At 36.7% G+C, this 20,030-nt stretch overlaps 2 protein-coding genes across 3 annotated transcripts in view; one reads left to right on the top strand and one right to left on the bottom strand.

The window, feature by feature from the left end:
* RASA1 (RAS p21 protein activator 1) overlaps positions 1-2,431 on the top strand; it is a 125,576-nt gene extending 123,145 nt beyond the window's left edge. For both annotated transcript variants that reach the window (XM_033179198.1, XM_033179197.1), the window contains one exon: positions 173-2,431. In XM_033179198.1, coding sequence (XP_033035089.1) covers positions 173-256 — 84 coding nt within the window. In that variant the 3' untranslated portion in view covers positions 257-2,431. The remainder of the gene's footprint in view (positions 1-172) is intronic.
* Positions 2,432-3,631: 1,200 nt separating this feature from the next.
* CCNH (cyclin H) lies at positions 3,632-19,938 on the bottom strand. Its single transcript, XM_033179200.1, has 9 exons — positions 19,595-19,938; positions 18,160-18,282; positions 16,245-16,318; positions 14,954-15,164; positions 11,849-12,012; positions 8,721-8,791; positions 6,184-6,295; positions 4,407-4,467; positions 3,632-3,849 (listed from the first exon to the last, which is right to left on the bottom strand). Exons 1-9 carry the CDS (start codon positions 19,709-19,711, stop codon positions 3,811-3,813), a joined length of 972 nt encoding a protein of 323 aa, XP_033035091.1. The 5' UTR covers positions 19,712-19,938; the 3' UTR covers positions 3,632-3,810.
* Positions 19,939-20,030: the final 92 nt, after the last annotated feature.

Raw genomic sequence — 20,030 nt, 5'->3', positions numbered from 1 at the left:
ACCAGAAATACTCAGCCAATGACTGAATAATAGAAACTTATGTTTTGAGTGGAATTGTGCTAATATTTTATGCATCCCTTTGCTTTGATACAGCTTTTTCAAATCCAGGTTCCCATCCTGAAATTGCTGACTGAGCTTTCATTTATTTTCATACCATTTTTCCTCTGTCTAGCACGTATTGAAAAAGCTTCTGGCTATAACAGAACTGCTTCAACAAAAACAAAACCAGTATACAAAAACCAATGATGTCAGGTAGCAGCCTTCGCCCCAGTGTTCTGCATGGATTCATCATGCCCAACGTGGTAATTCACTTCAGTATAATGTCTCCTTTGCTCTTGCCAAAAAATAGCACACTTTTCCACATTCCAATGATGTGTGAGCTATGCAAACAAAATCCAAGATTCTGCTGGTGCATAACTATGCCAGCAACCTTGTAAGCTATCTGTGCAGGATATTTGCACTATTTCCACATGGAATCAATCTTTAACAACCTCTGAGCCTTGGTGTACAGATCACCTTTCACAAAACAAAATGCTATGACTGTATCTTGGAACTCTGAAAATATATTTTCAGTACACCCAGTTGCCAAAGTCTTGCTGTCTCTTAGAGAAAGAACTATGAAATCAACTGACAAACACATTCTCTTATTGACAATTGTGTATAACTGGATTGCAGACTGTTCTTACTGTAACTACTTCCTGATTAGGAATATGACCATTTGACTGTTCAATGATTATTTGTATTTACAGTTTCCAGAGTTTGTCATTATAATAGGAACAATCTTTGCTGTATACTTTTAAAAAATACTGTGCTATTTCTCTTGCTGGAACTGTTGAAAGAAAATATATAGAATGATCTATTGCTCATCAGCTTTATTTTTTAAACATACTACTTATTTTGTTGAAATTGTCAAAGACTGTATTTAGATCTCATAATGCTTTGTTAAATGTTTACAACAGTAAATAGTTTGAATTCAGTAAATATTATTGGTTGTTGTATTGATCAATGCATGTTACCCCTTCATTTTATAGACTGTTTCTTTTAACTAGAATGTTTTTGTTAAAAGTTATTTGTTCATTATTTGTGCTACCCTACCCCTTTGATTATGCAGACAAACCTCATCAGCTGCCTAACTTATCCATCTTTGAACTTCTGACTACTTGCTGTATCTGCTGGACATTTAGTTCAACTGTATAGTTTTATTTACTTCTGTATGTGTATTTTTGTGAAGTATTCACAAAGGTTAAGTTAAAATAAAACCAAGGAATATCTTGCATAATTGATTACTTCTGTCTAAATAGAGCTAAGCATTTAATTTGTTTATTTTCTTCCTCCTTCAGGGGCAGTTTAAACCTTAGCACCAGAGCAAGGCCCAGGGAGAAGCTGAAGCTTTAGATCAGTATTTTTGCTAATGGCCTCTTTTGAAAAGGATTCTATGTATGCAACAATTCCTTCCGTCTCATAATTGTGCAGGGCAGGTATGACATATGGAACATATGTGGCAGAATGACATTGGTAATCAAAGTGGGTGAGACAGGAACCCAAGGAGGTGTTCTTACAGTAAGGAAAGGCCTAGATTGCAAGAGCAACACTTTATGCTATTCCTCTAATGTATAAAATACAGGAAAAAATAAAATGCTAAAGGTTTAAAAGGTGTCTGCTTAATAGTTTCAAGCTACAAAAGGCAATTGTTTCTATGGGGGCTGCTAACTTCTGTGGCTTCAATCACAGTTTAACACTGATACCAAAAATCTCAACATGTCCTGTGCTCCTTTTCCTTGAAATCAACTCAATTCATTCCATTCTCTCCTTTCCTGGCTCTTTTATCAAATTACTCTCCTTTCCATCCCTTCTGTTTTATAGCTGGACTTGGACCAACATAGTATCCCAGGTGGTCTCCTTCCTTAGTTACATGATAGAAGACAGGGAGGATACGGACTAGTCAAGATATTTTGCTATGCACTTTGGTTCCCACTAATCACGCTTCAATCTTTAGCCATACTAACCTGTCATTCCTCATTCTGAAATCCTTCTCCCTTTTATTTAAAATCACAAACCTGACTCATCCTGCTTCTTATATTTTAACATCATTTGTCTCTCAAGTTGAAATGGAAACTTGTTACTTACCTTTGTAGGCCCTGTAGTAACTAGCTTGTCAGTGCTGAAATAAAATCTCTCACACTTTAACTTTTTTAATGGGGCTGGGTGGGAAAATTTTCAGTGATAAGTGTGGACCTTGCTCTGATGCCAAAGTTTGGCGATCTGAAAGGGAAAATGAGAAAAACTGTGAACATCTTGTAATTCTGTCTAGAGCCTAGCAGCAATGTACTTAACTAGGACCACGATGGAGGATTTATAACTTTTGGCTTCTTCCACTCTGCTTTTGTAAAATCTCACGTCATGAATTTTATTCCTTTCACTCCAGAATGAGGGAAAAAAAAACAAAAAACAAAACAAAACAAAAAAACACCCCACAAAACTCAAGCCTACAGTTCAAAGAATTGTTAGAGAGATGAATATGCACACAGTAAGCATTGCCTTAAAGTAGATGTAATTATAATGGTACTTACCTTTCTGGAAAGTACAGCCTGGGATGTACTGAGACTGAGGAGGTGTGTGTATCTGTGCAATTTAATTAGATTTAGGACACTTGAATTACTCGGATATTCCTTCAAGCCAGTTTTCCTGAAAAAAAATCTGGCTTGATATACAGACATCCACAGTTCGGTTCCAATTATAATAGTTAACAATTACTGAATACTTTGTGTATGCAGGTACTGTTCTAATTAATCCTATAAAGAGTGGGCATTATTATTTTCCCCATTTTCAGTGTGGAAAACTGGCACTTAGAGATTTAATAACTTACCAAGGTCACATAGTGAAATAGAGGCAGCCATGATTCACATCTAAGTAATTTGTTGTAATAATCTGTGCTTTTATATTTTTAAATTGACTCATTTCAATTTGAATTACATTTCTTGAACATATTTAGTCTGCACAATTCCTAGTAACTGTTATAATCTACTTACACGGATTCACTTATAGGTGATCTAATAGGTTAATTAAAGGCTGTGGTGACGTGTGCCTGCAGTCCCAATTACTCAGGAAACACTAGCGCCTAGGAGTTTGAGACAGCCTGGGCAACACAGCAAGACCCTACATCAAAACAAAATTAAAAAACCATAACTGAATATACAAATTGCTTCTGCCTACTTATCTATACTAGCCTACGAGTTTGATGTAGACAGCTATTCAAAATCATGTATTTTTTTTTTTTTTTTTTAAACTCATTTGGAAATGTTTTCGGGTAAGTAAAGAAAACCAATAATATTCATTACCCAGACAACTGGCTTTCAGTACCATGTAATAGTTGAAATACCTTCTCCAGTTTAATAGTAATGGACAAATAGCTAAATGTATCAGGATGGCATTCAAAAAGCCATTTATAAAGGTTTCTAGAGGGCAAAACACATTCCGTTAAAGCTGGCTACTAAGTTTTGGTTTTTGTGGTGCCTTTTTCTTAAAAAAGCATAGGTTTGCCTATCATATTTTGCTTAAAAAATTAGGCAAGTAAGTTGCAACTTTAATTTGATATTAGTCATGATGGAATACGAATATTCAAAACAGGTGCTATTCTAGCTCTTTTGAAGATGGTTTATTTTACATAAAGTTACTGTGAAAGGGAAAGAAAGTAATAGAAAAGTTTTAATATATTTTGTTTTCACATTACACTTTTTAAATAAAGTTAAACGCTTGATATGCTTCCTACTTCTCTTGATTAGTTAGCATTGAGAAATCAACTTCAAATGGTTAGAGAGATTCTACCAGGTCGTCGTCAGTCCATTCTTCCTAAGAAGGAAAAAAAGTGTGGTAAGGATAACACTGAAGCATAACCCATATTGTTTATCTCTTACCTCCCTTCAGGAAAATGTTCTCCTCCTTTTACCCATGTGGATTACAAAAGATAAACCAGGAAATTTTGTAATAGTTCACTGTTAGTAATGTTGGCATGGTCTCACCAGACTCCTCCAATGAGGAATAAAGGTTACAACTGTGACCTTTTGCCTCTGATTATTCACTTATCTGACTTGACAGAAAATTTGTTTTTAAAAGGAGGTAAGGGAAAAATCCTTGGAGAATAACAAATAAAGCAAAAATGTAGTATGTATGCATATTGTTTCTGCTTTCTATGAACACAAGAAGGATTCTTCATCAAGTAAAGACAGAAGAGAGAAAAATCCCTTTAATAATGGACAACAGTACTGTACATAAGGAAGTATACAAAAAATGAAAAAACCCACAACTCTATAATGCTTGTACTCTTGGAGAACAAATCTTAATAGTATAATCACACCAGAATGTGTAACAAAAATGACTTAAGAGTTCATCTTTGGAGTAAAACATACCTCCTCATGTTTGGATTTCTTTGAGACGTAATCATCATCTTCATAGCCTTTCCTCTTCTTCCTATAATTAAGCAACTATCAATAAGCAATCTAATACCAGCCACAGAAACTATAAAATGTAAAATAAACTAGCAAGGCTATATTGTAATATCATGTATCTACTGAAAAACACAGGCCTGGATAAATGGAAAGTTATGGGTAGGGAAAATGATACTTTTAAAATCAATCTTTAAATTAAATGCAATTCTAATTAAAACCCCAATAAAATTTTTCATGGAATTTGTCAAGTCTAACACTGACCTAGGAAGAAGTGTGAAAAAATAGAGAATATAAAAAAGAACAATGTTGGAAGACCCTGTCCCAGTTATCTTCAAAGCACACTACAAAAGCTATGGTAATTAAAAGTGAGATATTAAATCAATGATCAGACTAGATTAAGCAAAGTAATGACTATGCAGAAGTACAAATTTAATGTGTGATAAAAAGTGTTTCAAGTAACTAGGAAAAACATGAAATAAAAAATGAGCTGGGACCTGCTGGGCACAGGGGCTCACAAATTGTAATCCCAGCTCTTTAGGAGGCCGAGGCGGCAGATCGCCTGAGCCCAAGAATTTGAGACCAGCCTGAGCAATGTGGCAAAACTTTGTCTCTACAAAAAAAAATAAAAAAATTAACCAACGTGGTTGAGCACCTGTAGTCCCAGCTGCTCAAGAGGCTGATGTGGGAAGATCACTTGAGCCCACACAGCAGAGGGTGCAGTGAGCCAAGATCGAGCCACTGCACTCCACCTGGATGACACAGACTTTTTCTCAAAAAAGTGGGGGTATGGGAACTAGGGTAAAAATTAGTATTTGGAAAAAAAGTTGTGAAAAACAATATAATATATCATATATAATTAAGTACAATCAGCCTTCTGTATCCTGTGGTTTCCACATCTGTGGACTCAACCAATTGTGGATTGAAAATAAGGAAAAAAATTCTATCTGTACTGAACATGTACAGACTTTGTCATTATTCCCTCAAGAATACAGTATAATAACTACATAGCATTTACATTGTATTTAGGTATTATAAGTAATCTAGAGATGATTTAAAGTATATGGGAGGATGTATACAGGTTATATGCAAATACACCATTTTGTATTAGGGCATCTGTAGATTTTGGTTAGCAGCAGAAAGTCCTGAAACCAATCCCCCATAGATACTGAAGGATGACTGTATATAGAATCTATAAAGCACTACAAACCACAAAAATGTGGCCAGGCACGGTGGCTCACGCCTGTAATTCCAGCACTTCGGGAGGCTGAGGTGGGCGGGGGTCAGGAGCTTGAGACCATCCTTGGCTCACCGTGTTAACGGTGAAATCCCATCTCTACTAAAAATACAAAAAATAAAACTAGCCGGACGTGGTGGCATGCACCTGTCATCCCAGCTACTTGGAAGGCTGAGGCAGGAGAATTGCTTGAACCCGGGAGGCAGAGGTTGCAGTGAGATCACGCCACTGCACTCAGGCCTGCTCAGGCCTGGGTGACACAGCAAGACTCCATGTCAAAAAAAAAAGCCAGAAAATTGGACAAGGGGAATAAATAAGCAACACAGTAGAAATATAAGTGACTGTTAACTTAATTTCATTAGAAATGTCCATTCAGTAAAGAAAATCTGATTTAATGGATCAGTCAGCTTTCCTCAAATGAGCAAACACCAATAAAATGATTTACGAACCAGTTGGACTGGGTAACAATTATGTCTATTGATAAACACTGTCACATCAACTTACGTGATTACATTAAGTGCAAGCTCAGCAGAATGACATCGCTCCAACTTCTGTTTCAGAACAGCAACTTCTTCAGATCTGGGTGGTTCATACTTTTTTACTAAGTTTCTCATGCCTATGTGGATATAAAAAAGAATTTAAACTGAATAAGCAAACCTTCTCATAGTAGCGGAGCTGGTAACTTTTCCATTTTGTTATAGGAAACAACAAAACACCCTGCAAATGACATGGTTATTATTCTCAGGATTTGCATCATTCTGCATTTCATTCTACATTAAAATCCAATAAGCACTGTATGTTTAGTTGAAGTAATTATGGCTCTCTGCTATTTAGCCCATATCATATAACATAAAGCACACTGTAAAATCTAGTATTTTTTGCAAATCCTACTGGGGTCACTTCCTGTTCAGTTTTAAGACTTAAAAAAAAAAAAAATCCCTAAATGATTTAGTGAACATGTTTTGTTCTCTATCACCAACCATCTTTGTAATATTCTATTCCATAGATAGTGGGCCAACAGTATACTTCCTGTTTACAAAGGAAACTTATTACACAACATGCAATAAAGGGAGGATGCTTAGTAAAAATTTAATAATCCTTTGCTTTAACAAAAAGCAGACCCTATACAAAAATGTCCACTTCAGGTTAAAAGTAAACTACTATACCAGTAACTTTATAATTGCAAAAGCATCCTCTAGCTGATCTTGTTATTCAAGTATAATAAACCAAAGAATACAAATTTCAACATTAGGGGAATAATGAGAGATCCAATGAGCTTATTATTACTATTAGCCAGCCATGTGATCCAAATGACTGCACTACTGACCTATTTCATAATGCAAACAAAACAGTATTTTTAATTGAATTAATACTTGTAACTCAACACCCTTAGGACAGTATCTGTGTTCCAAAAATTACCAATATCTTAGTAGCATTAAACTTCTGAGTGTTTCATAAAGAGCTGTATTTATTTCATTTTAAAATAAGTGGAGCAAAACAAAACACTGGAATAAGACCCCCTTTACCTACTAAGTTCTACGATCCTAACAGCTACAGTCAAATCACAATTAGCTTTTAAAGTGAACCCCCTAGTGGTATAACTAAAGACCTACAGTTTATAATTCATAAATCACAGCCATCATTCTCCAAGAAGGAAGCCCTCAGGATCACTTCGAGCAGAGAATCAAGAAATGATACAGAGATGCCCTGAAGCATCTTAAATTTTCAAACACAAAATATGTAAAATGTATACCCATTTACTGTCATCGAAGATCAAGATTTCAATCTTGTATTTTACTGGTTTAACATTTAATTACATTACAAATTTAATTAACAAGAACAATTTACACAAGAAGGTTTGGAAACAAACATGATTGACTTTTTTTTTTTTTGAGACGGAGTCTGACTGTCACCCAGGCTGGAGTGCAGAGGCGCAATCTCCGCTCACTGCAAGCTCTGCTCCCTGGGTTCATGCCATTCTCCTGCCTCAGCCTCCTGAGTAGCCGGGACTACAGGTGCCCACTACCATGCCCGGCTAATTTTTTTGTATTTTTAGTAGAGATGGGGTTTCACAGTGTTCACCAGGATGGTCTCGATCTTCCGACTTCGTGATCTGCCCGCCTCGGCCTCCCAAAGTGCTGGGATTACAGGCGTGAGCCACCGCGCCCAGCCACATGATTGACTTTTAACCCCAAAGAGTAGCTTAGCAGCCATGACCAAGTGTGCCATGGGCAAGAATGAGGAATGGAGAATGCTGGTTAATTCAGCCAATAAGTAGAGACTCTACTCAACTCTTAGGACAGCGTTTCTCAACACCAGCACTCATAACGTTTTGGGCTGGATAAGTCTTGGTTATTCAGGGCTGTATTATTTTCCCAACCTTGCTATCAAAATTATCACAAACGTGATGGCTTAAAACAACAGAAATCTATTATCTCATAGTTCTGGAGCCCAGAAGTCTGAAATCTGTTTCACTGTGCCAAAATTAAGGTGCTGGAAGGGCCACACTCTCTCTGGAGGCTCCAGGGATAAATCCATTCCTTGCCTGTTCCAGCTTCCAGTGGCTGCCAGCTTCCTTTGGCTTGCAACCACATCACTCCAATTTTCAAGGCAAGCATCTTTAAATCTTTCTCTGCTGTCTTAACCGTGCCTTCTCTGAGTGTGTCAAATCTCCTTCTACCTTTCTCTTAAAAAAATAATTTATCTACAAAATAGAAGTTACAAATTTCCCATTACATCTTTTTCAGTGCCTAGTATGTTTCTTTATTCTTTAAAAGGATCCTGTTGTCAATCTCTAAATCCTTTCTAAATCGGACTCTATTTTCACTCTTTGCGTAAGTTCTATAGATATGAACACTACTTCCTTCTATGTACCTTCTATTTGTTCTAGACCAATGTGTCTTTCATGCTTCCATAATACAGTAATTCAGTGAAAACAAATCTAAACAAAAATCTGTATTTCTAGTTAAACACCAAGATATTTATTTAGAAAGGAGCTTTGTATTGGAAGAACATTTTGTAAAGTGTTCTCATTTACTTACTTTTCATTATATCTAGTAACTGTGACAGGCAAGTTCTGTTCTCTCTCAACATCAGACTCTCTGATAAATAACTGGTAAAGAAAAGAAAAAAATGTAATCTATTGAAAACATACAGCACATTGAGAAAACATGACATCATAAATTATTTTCTTCCATCCTCATCAAAGGCAATTAAAAATTTTTTAAATTTATGAATGTATAATCTATAACTCTTATGTTTTAAGGATTTATTAGCACTTACATTAAAAGATGTTTAGTGACATTCAAGTACAACCTTTCAGAGACAAAAGAGTATGAAAGTAACAGGTAACAGTCAGTACTTATAACATTTATATCTTTTAATATAGAAGCCCAATGAGTCTAACCTTACTTTACAGATGAGGAATCTGAGTTACAGGGATGAATAAGTCATGATCTTGTAACTTGCCCAAAGTAATAAAGCTAGGAAGCAGCAAAACTGGAATCTGGCACTAGTAAGGATTCTCTGTTCCCTTAATATGAAAGCCATTTTACCTATAGTTGCACTTTTGGGAAGTAACAGACATTCAAACCAACCACGTAATGCTTTATAAATCTATTACATCTTATTTGCATCAAGTCCAAATCAAAGGTGTTAGATTTCTTTATCAATGTGATATAAAATCCAAATTACCTGTTTTTCTCAGAGCTACTGACAATATGAAAATTTCTATATTTAAATTTTTAGTTACCCTGAAGTTTTACATACCTGAACTTGACCTATAATTGATAAAAGCTCAAATGAACAGATTCTCAAAGTATTAAATAGTTTTTCAAACACAAATGCAAAAAAATTATTTTTCTCTTGGGTGTAATAGTTACAAAAATAGAAAGCAATGCTTTAAGAACTCTTGTGTCTTTATCCAGATTTAAATTTTATTATAAAGTGTTGATAACTGTGTGACATTACATCATCATCATCTATTGTGGGAATAAATTTTGGATCTGAAAATCAAGAAATCTCCTGACAACTAATCCATTTCCACTTACTAGTAATTCAAAATAATTAGTTTTTTCCTTTCCCTTTCCTACCTAAAATTACTCCCATTTTTGTCATCTTCCTTTATTTTTACTCTTCATTTCCTTTTGATTTCTTAAGCATAAGGATCATAGGTTTGGTGCTAAGAGTTGGCTGACTACTCATTAGCTCTGTGAAGTTAGCAACTCTTAACATCAATTTTGAATTTGAATTTTAATATTGTGGTGTTTTAATAAAATCCACAGGCAAATAAGAATACCTAAAGTAGCAGATGAGAAATAAAGCTCTAAATCTACAAGAGAAGAAAACCCAGAAATAACGGTAATAATCCTATGATTAATAATCTGAGGCATTATCCAGACTCTGACAACAGCACAGGGGCTTTCCCTTTTGAAATCAGCAATAAATGTAAACCCCATTTCCACGTATCTCAAAAATTTGCCTGTAAATCAGCTGTAAGTTAAAAATGTTTGGAAAGCATTTCCCTAAGGAGGGGGCGGGGAAGGCCCAATGTCTAGTCTCTGGGAATGTTACAAAGGCCTATTAAATTTGCACGGAGCCAAAGGTATCACAATTTCAATTTTGCCTGCCTAGAATTATACTGAACTAAACTTATAAGATGAAATAAACTCATCTGGACCTTAGGATGCTTCATCCCACTCTATGTAACTAAAATCTCATCACTGAAGAATTTATATATGCACTATATACAATGCTTCAAGATTAATCAGACTTTTGGTTATTTGAACTGTGGAAAAGAGGACTTTTGTTCCCTTACAGAATGAAGTCCGCAGGCCAGGTATGGTGGTGTGCACCTGTCACCCCAGCACTTTGGGAGGCCTAGGCAGGAGATTACTTGAGTCTAGGAGTGACTGAGATGAGCCTAGGCAATATAGGGAAACCCCAACTCTACAAAAAAACAAAAAGATTAGCCAGGGTGTGGTGGTGGGTGCCTGTGGTCCCAGCTACTCAGCGAGCTGAAGTAGGAGGATCGCTTGAGGCTGGGAGGTTGAGGCTGCAGTGAGCTATGACTGTGCCACTGCATTCCAGCCTGGGTGAGAGTGAGATGCTATCCCCCCAAAAAAATAAATAAATAACCAACCCCCCCAAAATTAATGGAATTCCACAACTCCATGTACATCGATAATTTACATGACTGTCTTTCCTAATGCAGAGATTTATCTTATTCATTTTCATATTCCTAAAGTGTAGTACAGTGCATAGTAGTACACAGAAGGTATTTAATAGATGTTTGCTTAGTAAATAAGTGGAGATTTAAATCAATTTGGGATTAAATATATACATTTATATACAGTTAGTGAGCTGTGTTTGCAGAGAAGAGGCATATAATAAAATATAAACCTACAATCCCTTATCCTAGATGCAGATGTGTTGTGAAATTCTTAAGTATTCATGTCTTAGAAAAGTTATCTGGTGCATATATTATGAAATGTGAAATACCTAAGTGATGTCTGTAATCAGGAATATTAAGATTCCTGCAAGGGAACACAAATATTCCTATTAAGTGAAATAAAAACTAAATACAATCTGCTCTATCTGCTGCCACCTTATCAGTGGATTCTGAAATTAGGGATAAGGGATTATAATCATGTAAAATAGTTTTAATTAACTTTAGGAAGTTTTATCATCTTTCTTCCTCAGCTATTTCTAAGAATGAAATCAAGCAGAATCTCAAAGGTCATAAATTGAGAAACGTAATACAGAAACTAAAAATGTCTAATTGGCTGCTAGCTTGTGCTTCAGTTAGTTAACAATATTTAACTTCCACGTGTCATACATGCTCTACAGAAGGGGAATAAAGATAAAACAAGGCAGACATATTTGCTGCACTCAAGTTGCTCACCAGGTCACAGAACCTTCTAAATTTGTCATATACTGATAGCTATATCAGTCTTTCAAGGATCACCTGGTTTACTCCTACTTTAATCCTAAATGTATCCTCCTTAGTTCAACAGTATTTTTCATGATGTTTAAAGATTTCCTTAAAAGGCAATGTCATTTCTTCTTTTCACCAACCATCCCAGCCACAAGGAATATTAAAGATTATAGTCAGAAATGATTCTATGAATAAATAAACTCAGTGACTGAATTTGACCTAAAACATTAATACCTTTCCATAGTAATTCCAGCCCTGGAGGCACTAGATAAAATGGCAGTCAGGGCAATTTGGGAAGGTGTGTATAAAAGGTAGGCATCCGTCAATGCAATTCTATTAAGAAAGTCATCAGCTGTTTTCCTCAAAATCTCTGGATTCTCCAATATGGGATAGCGGGTCTAGAAAGAAAGTTTGCAAATGTTACCATTTCTGAGGGTTTAAATGGAGTATAACAACAGTTTAAAATTACACAACTCATATTAAGAAATATGTGCTATAACATATCTAAAGTTCCTAGCACAGTACTTGACAGTGTCCTCAATTTACATTAATCCCTTCTCGGTCCTTTTCCACCTGAGTAGGAAGGGGAAGGAAGGGAAGCTCTTAGAGATTCCACTGAGTCTAAAGTAGGGCCAAGAAATACATATTCCCAGGTAAATGCTTCTCTCAGGCAACCCAGGTGATTCAAATGTAAGGCCACATTTAGGAATACACCTTATTTTTATATGAAATTCCTTCTACTTAAAATTTACTTTCAGGAAGAAGTAAATAAAAGTGAATCTCAATTTGATTAGAACACACTAGACTTCAAATTCCCACAGAAAGTTTTAGAATATGCCCAAGAGATGTGGAAGACCTCCTATTTCCTGACAATTCTTCATACCCTATAAAATAAACCATAAATCTGAAGTCCTCAGATATCCATGTTCGACACCTAAAGCAGTAGGAAAGCTTTTCTACACTCTGAAATATTTAAGAGTCAATTGTACAAAAATGTCTCACCTGTGATATGAGAAATTAAGACCCACTACTCTGACCACAATGCCTCCCTTTCTAATATATTTACTCATTTACTTCACAGCTGTTCTTCCTCCTCTGAACCTTTGCTCACTTATCCCTCTACTTGCTCCCACTCACCAGTGTCCTCTGGTCCTCATTTCTCTCCTGAATTCCCTGCCCCGATACGCTGCCAACAAATTTCTGGCAAAACCAGAGGTTGAACAGTGGTTGAATCCAACAAACTTCGCTTTGCAACTATACCAAGATTTCTGAGTGTTGCCAGAGAAAACAATACGAGCAGAAGTCTGGAAATGTTACTGTAAACTCATGTTCATTGACCTCAGCAAGGCTCTTAAACACTGTCAAGCAACCACAGTATTTCCACAGACAGTTTACTTTCCCATTTTTCAGTGACTGCATAAATATTTTCCATCTGTCTTAACGTCTTTGATAATTCTCAGAAACTCCATCACTCTCAGAAAACTATTTCTTACCAAAGAAAGGCACTATTTCCTGACAACACCAAATCTTGAGGCATAACAGTATCCTAAGCCCATAATTTCCCCTTTTCCACTGTTAAGAGAAAGAGCTATTATTCCTTCTAAGGCCAGTTCTTCTACCTCGCTTCCAAATTCCATGCCAACCCCTTCCACCTTACTCCAAACAGACTATTTTGTATTTCATCTTTCTCTCACTCCTAGCTCTTTACATCAGTATTTAAACGTGCATCGGTCTCTTCCATTAAACAAAAAACAACAAAAAAAAGTATCACGCAGTCAGAAACTTGGGGGTTCTTCCTCTGTCCTCATCTCTATATACAATCATTCCTCATGTTCCATTGATTCTACCTAACTACAGGCTGAGCATAAATCCAAAAAATTCAAAATCCGAAATACTCCAAAATCTGAAACTTTCTGAGCACTGACATGACACTCAGGAAATTCTCACTGGAGCATTTCAGATTTTGGATTTGGGATGCTCAACCAGTAAGCACAATGCAAATATTGCAAAATCGAAAAAAAAAAAAAAAAGTGAAATCCCAAATACTTTTGGCTCGAAATTTTTTAGGTAAGGGATACTTATCCTGTATCTTTTGAAGCCCAGGAAGCTCTTTCTGTATCCACAACCTTCATACAAGTGAAGACCACCACCATCTTTAGCTTGGACTCCTTTAACAGTACCCCATTATTCACTTAATCTATTCTAATCCATTCTCCACGTTATGCCTGACATACACAGATGCGCAGTAAATACCTGATCCATAAGATTGCCAACATGATCTTTTAAAACTGCAAATCTAATCATGCCACTCTCTAAATTTAAACCTTTCACTGGCTTCTCTTTGCTCTATTCAAAATCTGTAACATTGTCTCCACAGTCTAGACTCTGCCTTCCACTCTGGCAGCAGCTGTCTGTGATCTCTTCCCCCTGCATTGCTATGCTCTGTTCAGGTTGTTCAGCACAGAATGGTTTCTTGAATTTGAACTTTTTACCAGGGAAGTCTCTGATTGGAATGTTCTTCCCTCTCCTATTCCTACTCTGAATTGTACTTTAAATGATACGTTCTCAGAATGTTTTCCTTACCTCTTAATCTGTTATCTCCCTCTAAAATATATTTTCCCCTCTGTATCACTGAGCACAATGGATATATGATTGTCTAAAACCTTTCGATTGCAAGGTTCACAAAAGTTGAGACTGTTCCTGTCCTGTTTCTGGTTACATCCTCAAGCACCAAGTTTGGCACACAGAAGATACCCAAATTGAGCCACCGATCTAATATGAATGAACCAGTTCCTAATTTCTGTTTGGTTTGACTCTGACTATCCAACTTCTCTTTTAGAGCCAAACAAAACAACTTAAAAGTTGCTTCTGTCAATGTTTGTTTACTTATATTATTGATGCCTACATAGGGACTCAAGTTCACAAACCTCTAAAAATATAAGTCACTTAGCAATCTTCTAGTTTAAGAATTTTTTATGGTTTAAATCAGGCCCAGATCCATGACAATACAATTCAAAGTTAGAAGAGGTATCTTAAGCCTCCATAATAAGCACCGTTCTAAACTCTCAATGGTCTTCATTACATCCCTGGACGTAATGAAGATCACTTAAATGAGAAACTCCGTAAGTCCCACCCAACATCTGAGTTAACAATTTCTCCAGACGACTGATGATGCCCACTGAAGTTTAAACACAACTGCCCTAGATGACCAGGCCAGACCCACAGGTCGTATCCATGCTCTAACAACGAGGATGACTATGAGTTTTAAAATTTTGGATCCTTTTTGTTAAAGAATAGGAAAGGAGAATGTAGTATTAGTTTATTTTACATCAAGTTTACCTTTAAGTCGATGAGGAAGCCCTCAAATGGTCTGTAAGGATTGTGGACAATAAGGTGGAAATTAAGTTGCTGTATAAGAAGTAGTTCATATTCCAGTATCTGTTCAAGTGCCTTCTCCTGTCCAAGAGGACTCTCCCGAAGGTTTCCAACAAACTGAGGACTAGATACATTGAATTCATCTACTTTGCAGGCCAAAAATGCACAAGTGAGCCTAGAGGAAAAAATAAGGAGGCAGGGGGCGGGGTTGGGGTGGGGCAGAAGAACATGCATATACTTTGAGAAGTATCTAAATATTTTATTTCTAAAAGTATATTCTATAATTGCCTAATATTCAAAAGTGACTGCTAGACATTGCAAAAATTTTTTTGAAAGATAGTTTCTGTTCACACTTCATTAAGAGACATAAGACAAACTATAAAATTAGGTCAAACCAATATTGCCATGGCATTCAAACATCACTGACTCAATGACAGTGTTATGTAGTACAACCTAAATATCTGGAAAAACAAATTAACTGAGGAATAAGAGCACTTTGCATAACGTAGATGGAATAGTTAAAAATAAAGCATATATGTACCATATAAGTATGGGAAGAAAAGTAGGTTAAAGGAACATTGTGGAAGGCCATTGGTGGAAGTCTCTAAGGGCATCTGAATAAGAGACTATTATTTAAGGGACAAATGTGTGAAATTCACCTGGCCAATTCATGCTGTTGAGTATGAGAAAACAGTAAGAAAGCTACTGCAAAAATCAAGGTTGGCAGTGAGATCAAGGGCCTAATCTTGACTGGTGGAAATGGGAATCAAAAAGAGAAAACAGGTACAATGTCATTGAGAGCAAGCTCTTTGATGAGTCTCATACTAATTTCATCTTTAATGATAGACATAGTGCTCAGCAGAGAGCAGCAACAACAGACCTTTGTTCAACTGAAATGAGTATGAAGCTATAGGATCCGTACACTGACTGGATGTGGGAGGGGCCACTACAAATGATTCTCAGTCTGAACAACTGGAAGAACAAAGGTGTCAAATAGAAAGAGATGTTAGAGAAGTAGCTAATTTGAGAAAAACAAAATTTGAATCTGGACAAGATGAAGTTCAGATGCCATCAGAATTACCGAAGTACAGGTAAATAGAGATCTTAAGTTCTGAATTAAAAAAAAAAAAAAAAAAAAAAAAATTCAAGTCTAAATTACCCTCTCTCTCTCACAACTCTCTCCTCCCAAAAAAAACTCAAAAAGAGTATAAAGGTCTTCTTAAATGAAAACAATATATTAGACAGACATACTCACATTATTATCCTGGGGTGATATTCCATTACTGAGTTATTAAGATAAAAACGTTTGAAATACATACAAGCTGTACCCTAAGAGTTAAAAAAAATATATCATCAGGATCTACTCACAAACGTTAAATGTTAAATTGTGTGAAACAGAACTTATTTATGGAAAGGTTTCTTTGTAGAGATTACCCAGAAAAATACTAATACTCATTAATTCTTCTTTAATCAAAATAAATTGTGATGAATTACTACAGAAATGCCACAGCCAAAAGATCCTTTCCCATCCTTTGCTTGTCTATCCCCAGCCTACCCTGGCTAATCCTTCCTATGGTCACTGGATTTAAAAATACGTGAGTGTGTATGTTTTAGAAGTCAGAGTATCAAAAATGTCCTGAATTAGATAAATTCAGGAAGAAATATACAAATGTTCACAGATTAACCAATCTTATAAAAATAATGACAAAAAAAACATGAGCAAGGCAATAAGCCTTCTCTCTAAAGCCACTACATATTTGTGATATTGCTATGTATCCATTCCCATGATCTGTGATCACTGCTGCCGACTGAATGGCAGAAGCAGCACTACCATTTACTGAATGCATACCAAGTGCCAGACTCTGTGATAAGCACAAAACTATCATCATGTTTTAATCCTTACAACAGCTTGGTGAAATATTACTATCTCTGCAGAGAAGGAAACTGAGTATCAATGAGGTTAACTGACTTACCTAGGTCACACAGCCAATAAGGAACAGGAATGAATTCAAGTAAGACCTGCCTGTATTTTTAACCATTATATCATTTGGCTGGAACCAATGAAATAACCACTAATCTATTTTATGATAGAAAAAAGAATATTTCCTTTTAAGTATTTTAAAAGTTTAGTTTTGTCATTATGTAAAACAAAAAATTATTCACCAATGATAAACATGTTATTTAAAAATAAATTCCAAAAGAAGTTCATTAAAGGATTTTTTTCTTCATTTGATAAGATCACTTAAATTTACTGCCCCATTTTAGTTCTTTTGTAAGAATAAGCCAAATCTGAAGACATAAACTAATCAAGTATACCTAAAATTCTCTCTGAATCTTTGATATCTCAGATGAAAAAAAATTATAAATTCTATGGACTTAATATTTTCAACATACTTCAAATTTTTTTCAACTATAAAAATGGAGATAATTTCCTAGAAGATTATTCTCTACTTGGTCGTAAGCTAGTGACACTGTATAACTTTAAAATTTAACAGAGTTTTACTTAAGATACACTTCTATATTTGTTCTTTACAACAAACCTGTGAGAGAATAATGTAAAGTCATTTTAAACACCCTCCCACTCTAGCTTTTTTATCTTTCTGCTTTTTAATCTCAGCTACCTGCTTCTCCTCACGGTTGCCCACCCCAGCAAAAAACAAACAAGTCCTCAGAACCGTACATCTGAAACAATAAGACAATCTTTTTTAACCAAAGATAAAACTCCAGCTTCTACTAATCAAGGCTTAAAAAAATCTTATGGTATAGGTTTCAGCTGGGGCATATGATTGCCAATTATGAAAGAATGCATTACTTCAAACATTTATTGGTTGTCACAGAGTTGGAAAAGCAAGTAGTCTATGTTCTAGTCCCAGTTCTATGGCTCACTAGTTGAGAACTTAGAGGAAAGTAATTTATTTTGTTTCTTTCTTTATAATATTACCTGACCTCAAATTTTTTTCTGACCACAAAATGAGACTTGAAATACTTTTGAAGATATGATACAGCAATTCATGAGTTAAGGCCTGAATTGAAAAAGATATAATGTGCCAAAAACTAATTAATTGTAACTAATGTGAATTTTTAAGACTAGAGTGGACAGGGAATTTAGAAGAGGTCAAATTTCACAAGTCAACTAAAGGACATTATATTTCATCACTACTGTAACTTACCACAACAGACCTTGGCATTGCTGGCTTAAACACCGAACAGAATTCCAATAACCTTTTCTCATAGTATTTGCAGAGTGTCATTTCTTCATGAGGCTCAAGAAAGACTGGATCATTCGGAAGAACCTTTAGATCAACAATTACAACACAAGTTCAATGAATTCAATGACTTAAACAATTGTAAAACATTTTTCTCTATCCAGATTAAATTTAGTTTATATCTCCAACGAAGGGGAATATATCAAGCCTCGTTTTCTTTATAGATTCGCTACTCATTACACAAACTAGCTGTAGGAAAATAATAAACTAAAATTGTACCATCATTTCACAACTTTTCGGAATGTCAGCTAGACCTTTGCTTCATTATATAAACAATCACGATAGGCTGTGTGCATACGCTCACAGCTGTGATATCATTATTTACAAATTTAAAAGTAGATGGACTTTTTACAAATATGATTGGAAAGCTTCCAACATCCGTTTCTCGGTCAGTCATTACGACACAAGTTGTAAAAAAACAGCAAATGTTTCAATAAATTTCTGTTATTTTAAGCTACCCAGTCTGTGGTGATTTTTTCAAGGCAGCCCTTAGGAAACTAATTCAGGTGCTAAAATCAGTGATGTGAATTAAAGGTAGAAAGTAAAGTAACTCAGTATCAGTAATTTGGAGGCACTGAACACTTGCTGGAGTGGAGCTTGTAAGAAAGATTAAACCAGTCCTAGAGCTGTAACAGAAGGGACTTGGCTAGCGGGCCATAGTCCAAACCATCCTCAATCACTTGGTTTGTATTCCGTCTCCGGTCTCCCGCCCTCATCCAACCCATTCACCACGAGGTTGCTAGAGCACGGAAATCTGATAAGGTTAGCTTCCCATTTTAAATATTTCAAAGGTTCCTCATCCTTTCAATGGAAATTTCAAACGCCTCACTTCCACTTACAAACAAGTTCCCTTCCTACCCTCCCCAGCCATTCCTGCACAGGTACTCACATTTGGCCACATACAACCACAAACACGTCCACGCATCAGCCCTGTAACTTCTGACCTCCCTCCCACTCCGCACGGTAGTTCTGACTGCCTGGAACGTCCTTTCCCCATTTTCTCCGCATCGGCTACTGAGAAAAACCTTCCCCAACATTACCGCTTGACAAGTGAACGAACGGCTCTTGCCACGCACTGCCTTAGCACACTACCTACTCTCTTCTTCACCACGTTACAAAGACTGGTTACTTGCCTGCCATTCGACTACGGGGATGGCGTTGTTCGTCTTTGTACCCACGGAACCTCGCAAGGTGCTCGCTTATTTTAATAGATAAACGTACTCCGCGCCGCAGAGGCAGAGAAATGAGGGAGTGAGATTGTCCTAGGAGCCAGAAGAGCTCCCGCAGCTGCTCAGAATTTAGTGACCAAGCAACTGGGCAACCGTCGGGAAAACCTCACCTTCCCGTTGGCCACCGCTTTGCATCTGAATTTGCGGTTGGCGTCGGCCCGCAGTCTTGCCAGCTGCTCCTCACTGGAGAAAGTCCAGTGCCGCTTCTGGCTACTATTGTGGTACATTGTTGAATCGTGAGCAGGTCCAAACAGCCTGCAGGAGACAACCCAAACGCAGCACTGCCGTGGCGTAAAGCGGCCGTAACCCCACCAAAGATCTCGCGGAAGGCTAGGGCGTCCGGCCAGCCGGCGCGGGCGCGCTGACGTCACGATTATGTGTCCAGCGCGTACGCAGTCGCATTTCCGGAGCGGACTAGGAAGAGACCGTATGCTGGGTTCGTTGGTGCTCCCTCTGAGACTAGGATGGGCGGAGCCTACGGAACGCTCCTCCTGGTGAGCCTGGGACATAGCTCCGCCCCTTCCAGGCAAGATTTAAAGGAGAAGC

The sequence above is a fragment of the Trachypithecus francoisi genome, unplaced genomic scaffold (assembly GCF_009764315.1).
Source record: "Trachypithecus francoisi isolate TF-2019V2 unplaced genomic scaffold, Tfra_2.0 Lachesis_group2, whole genome shotgun sequence".
In the NCBI taxonomy this organism is placed as follows: Eukaryota; Metazoa; Chordata; class Mammalia; order Primates; family Cercopithecidae; genus Trachypithecus; species Trachypithecus francoisi.
The sequence above is the reverse complement of the archived record's forward strand: the minus strand, read 5'-3'. Positions and strand labels throughout refer to the sequence as shown.

Excerpts from the sequence above, each read along its gene's own strand:
- CCNH (XM_033179200.1), bottom strand. The coding sequence starts at position 19,711 with ATGTACCACAATAGTAGCCAGAAGCGGCACTGGACTTTCTCCAGTGAG. Across the intron at positions 18,283-19,594 it reads AAGCGGTGGCCAACGGGAAG|GTTCTTCCGAATGATCCAGT; the intron begins GTGAGGTTTTCC and ends GTTGATCTAAAG. Across the intron at positions 4,468-6,183 it reads CTTGCACTTAATGTAATCAC|GAAGAAGAGGAAAGGCTATG; the intron begins GTAAGTTGATGT and ends GCTTAATTATAG.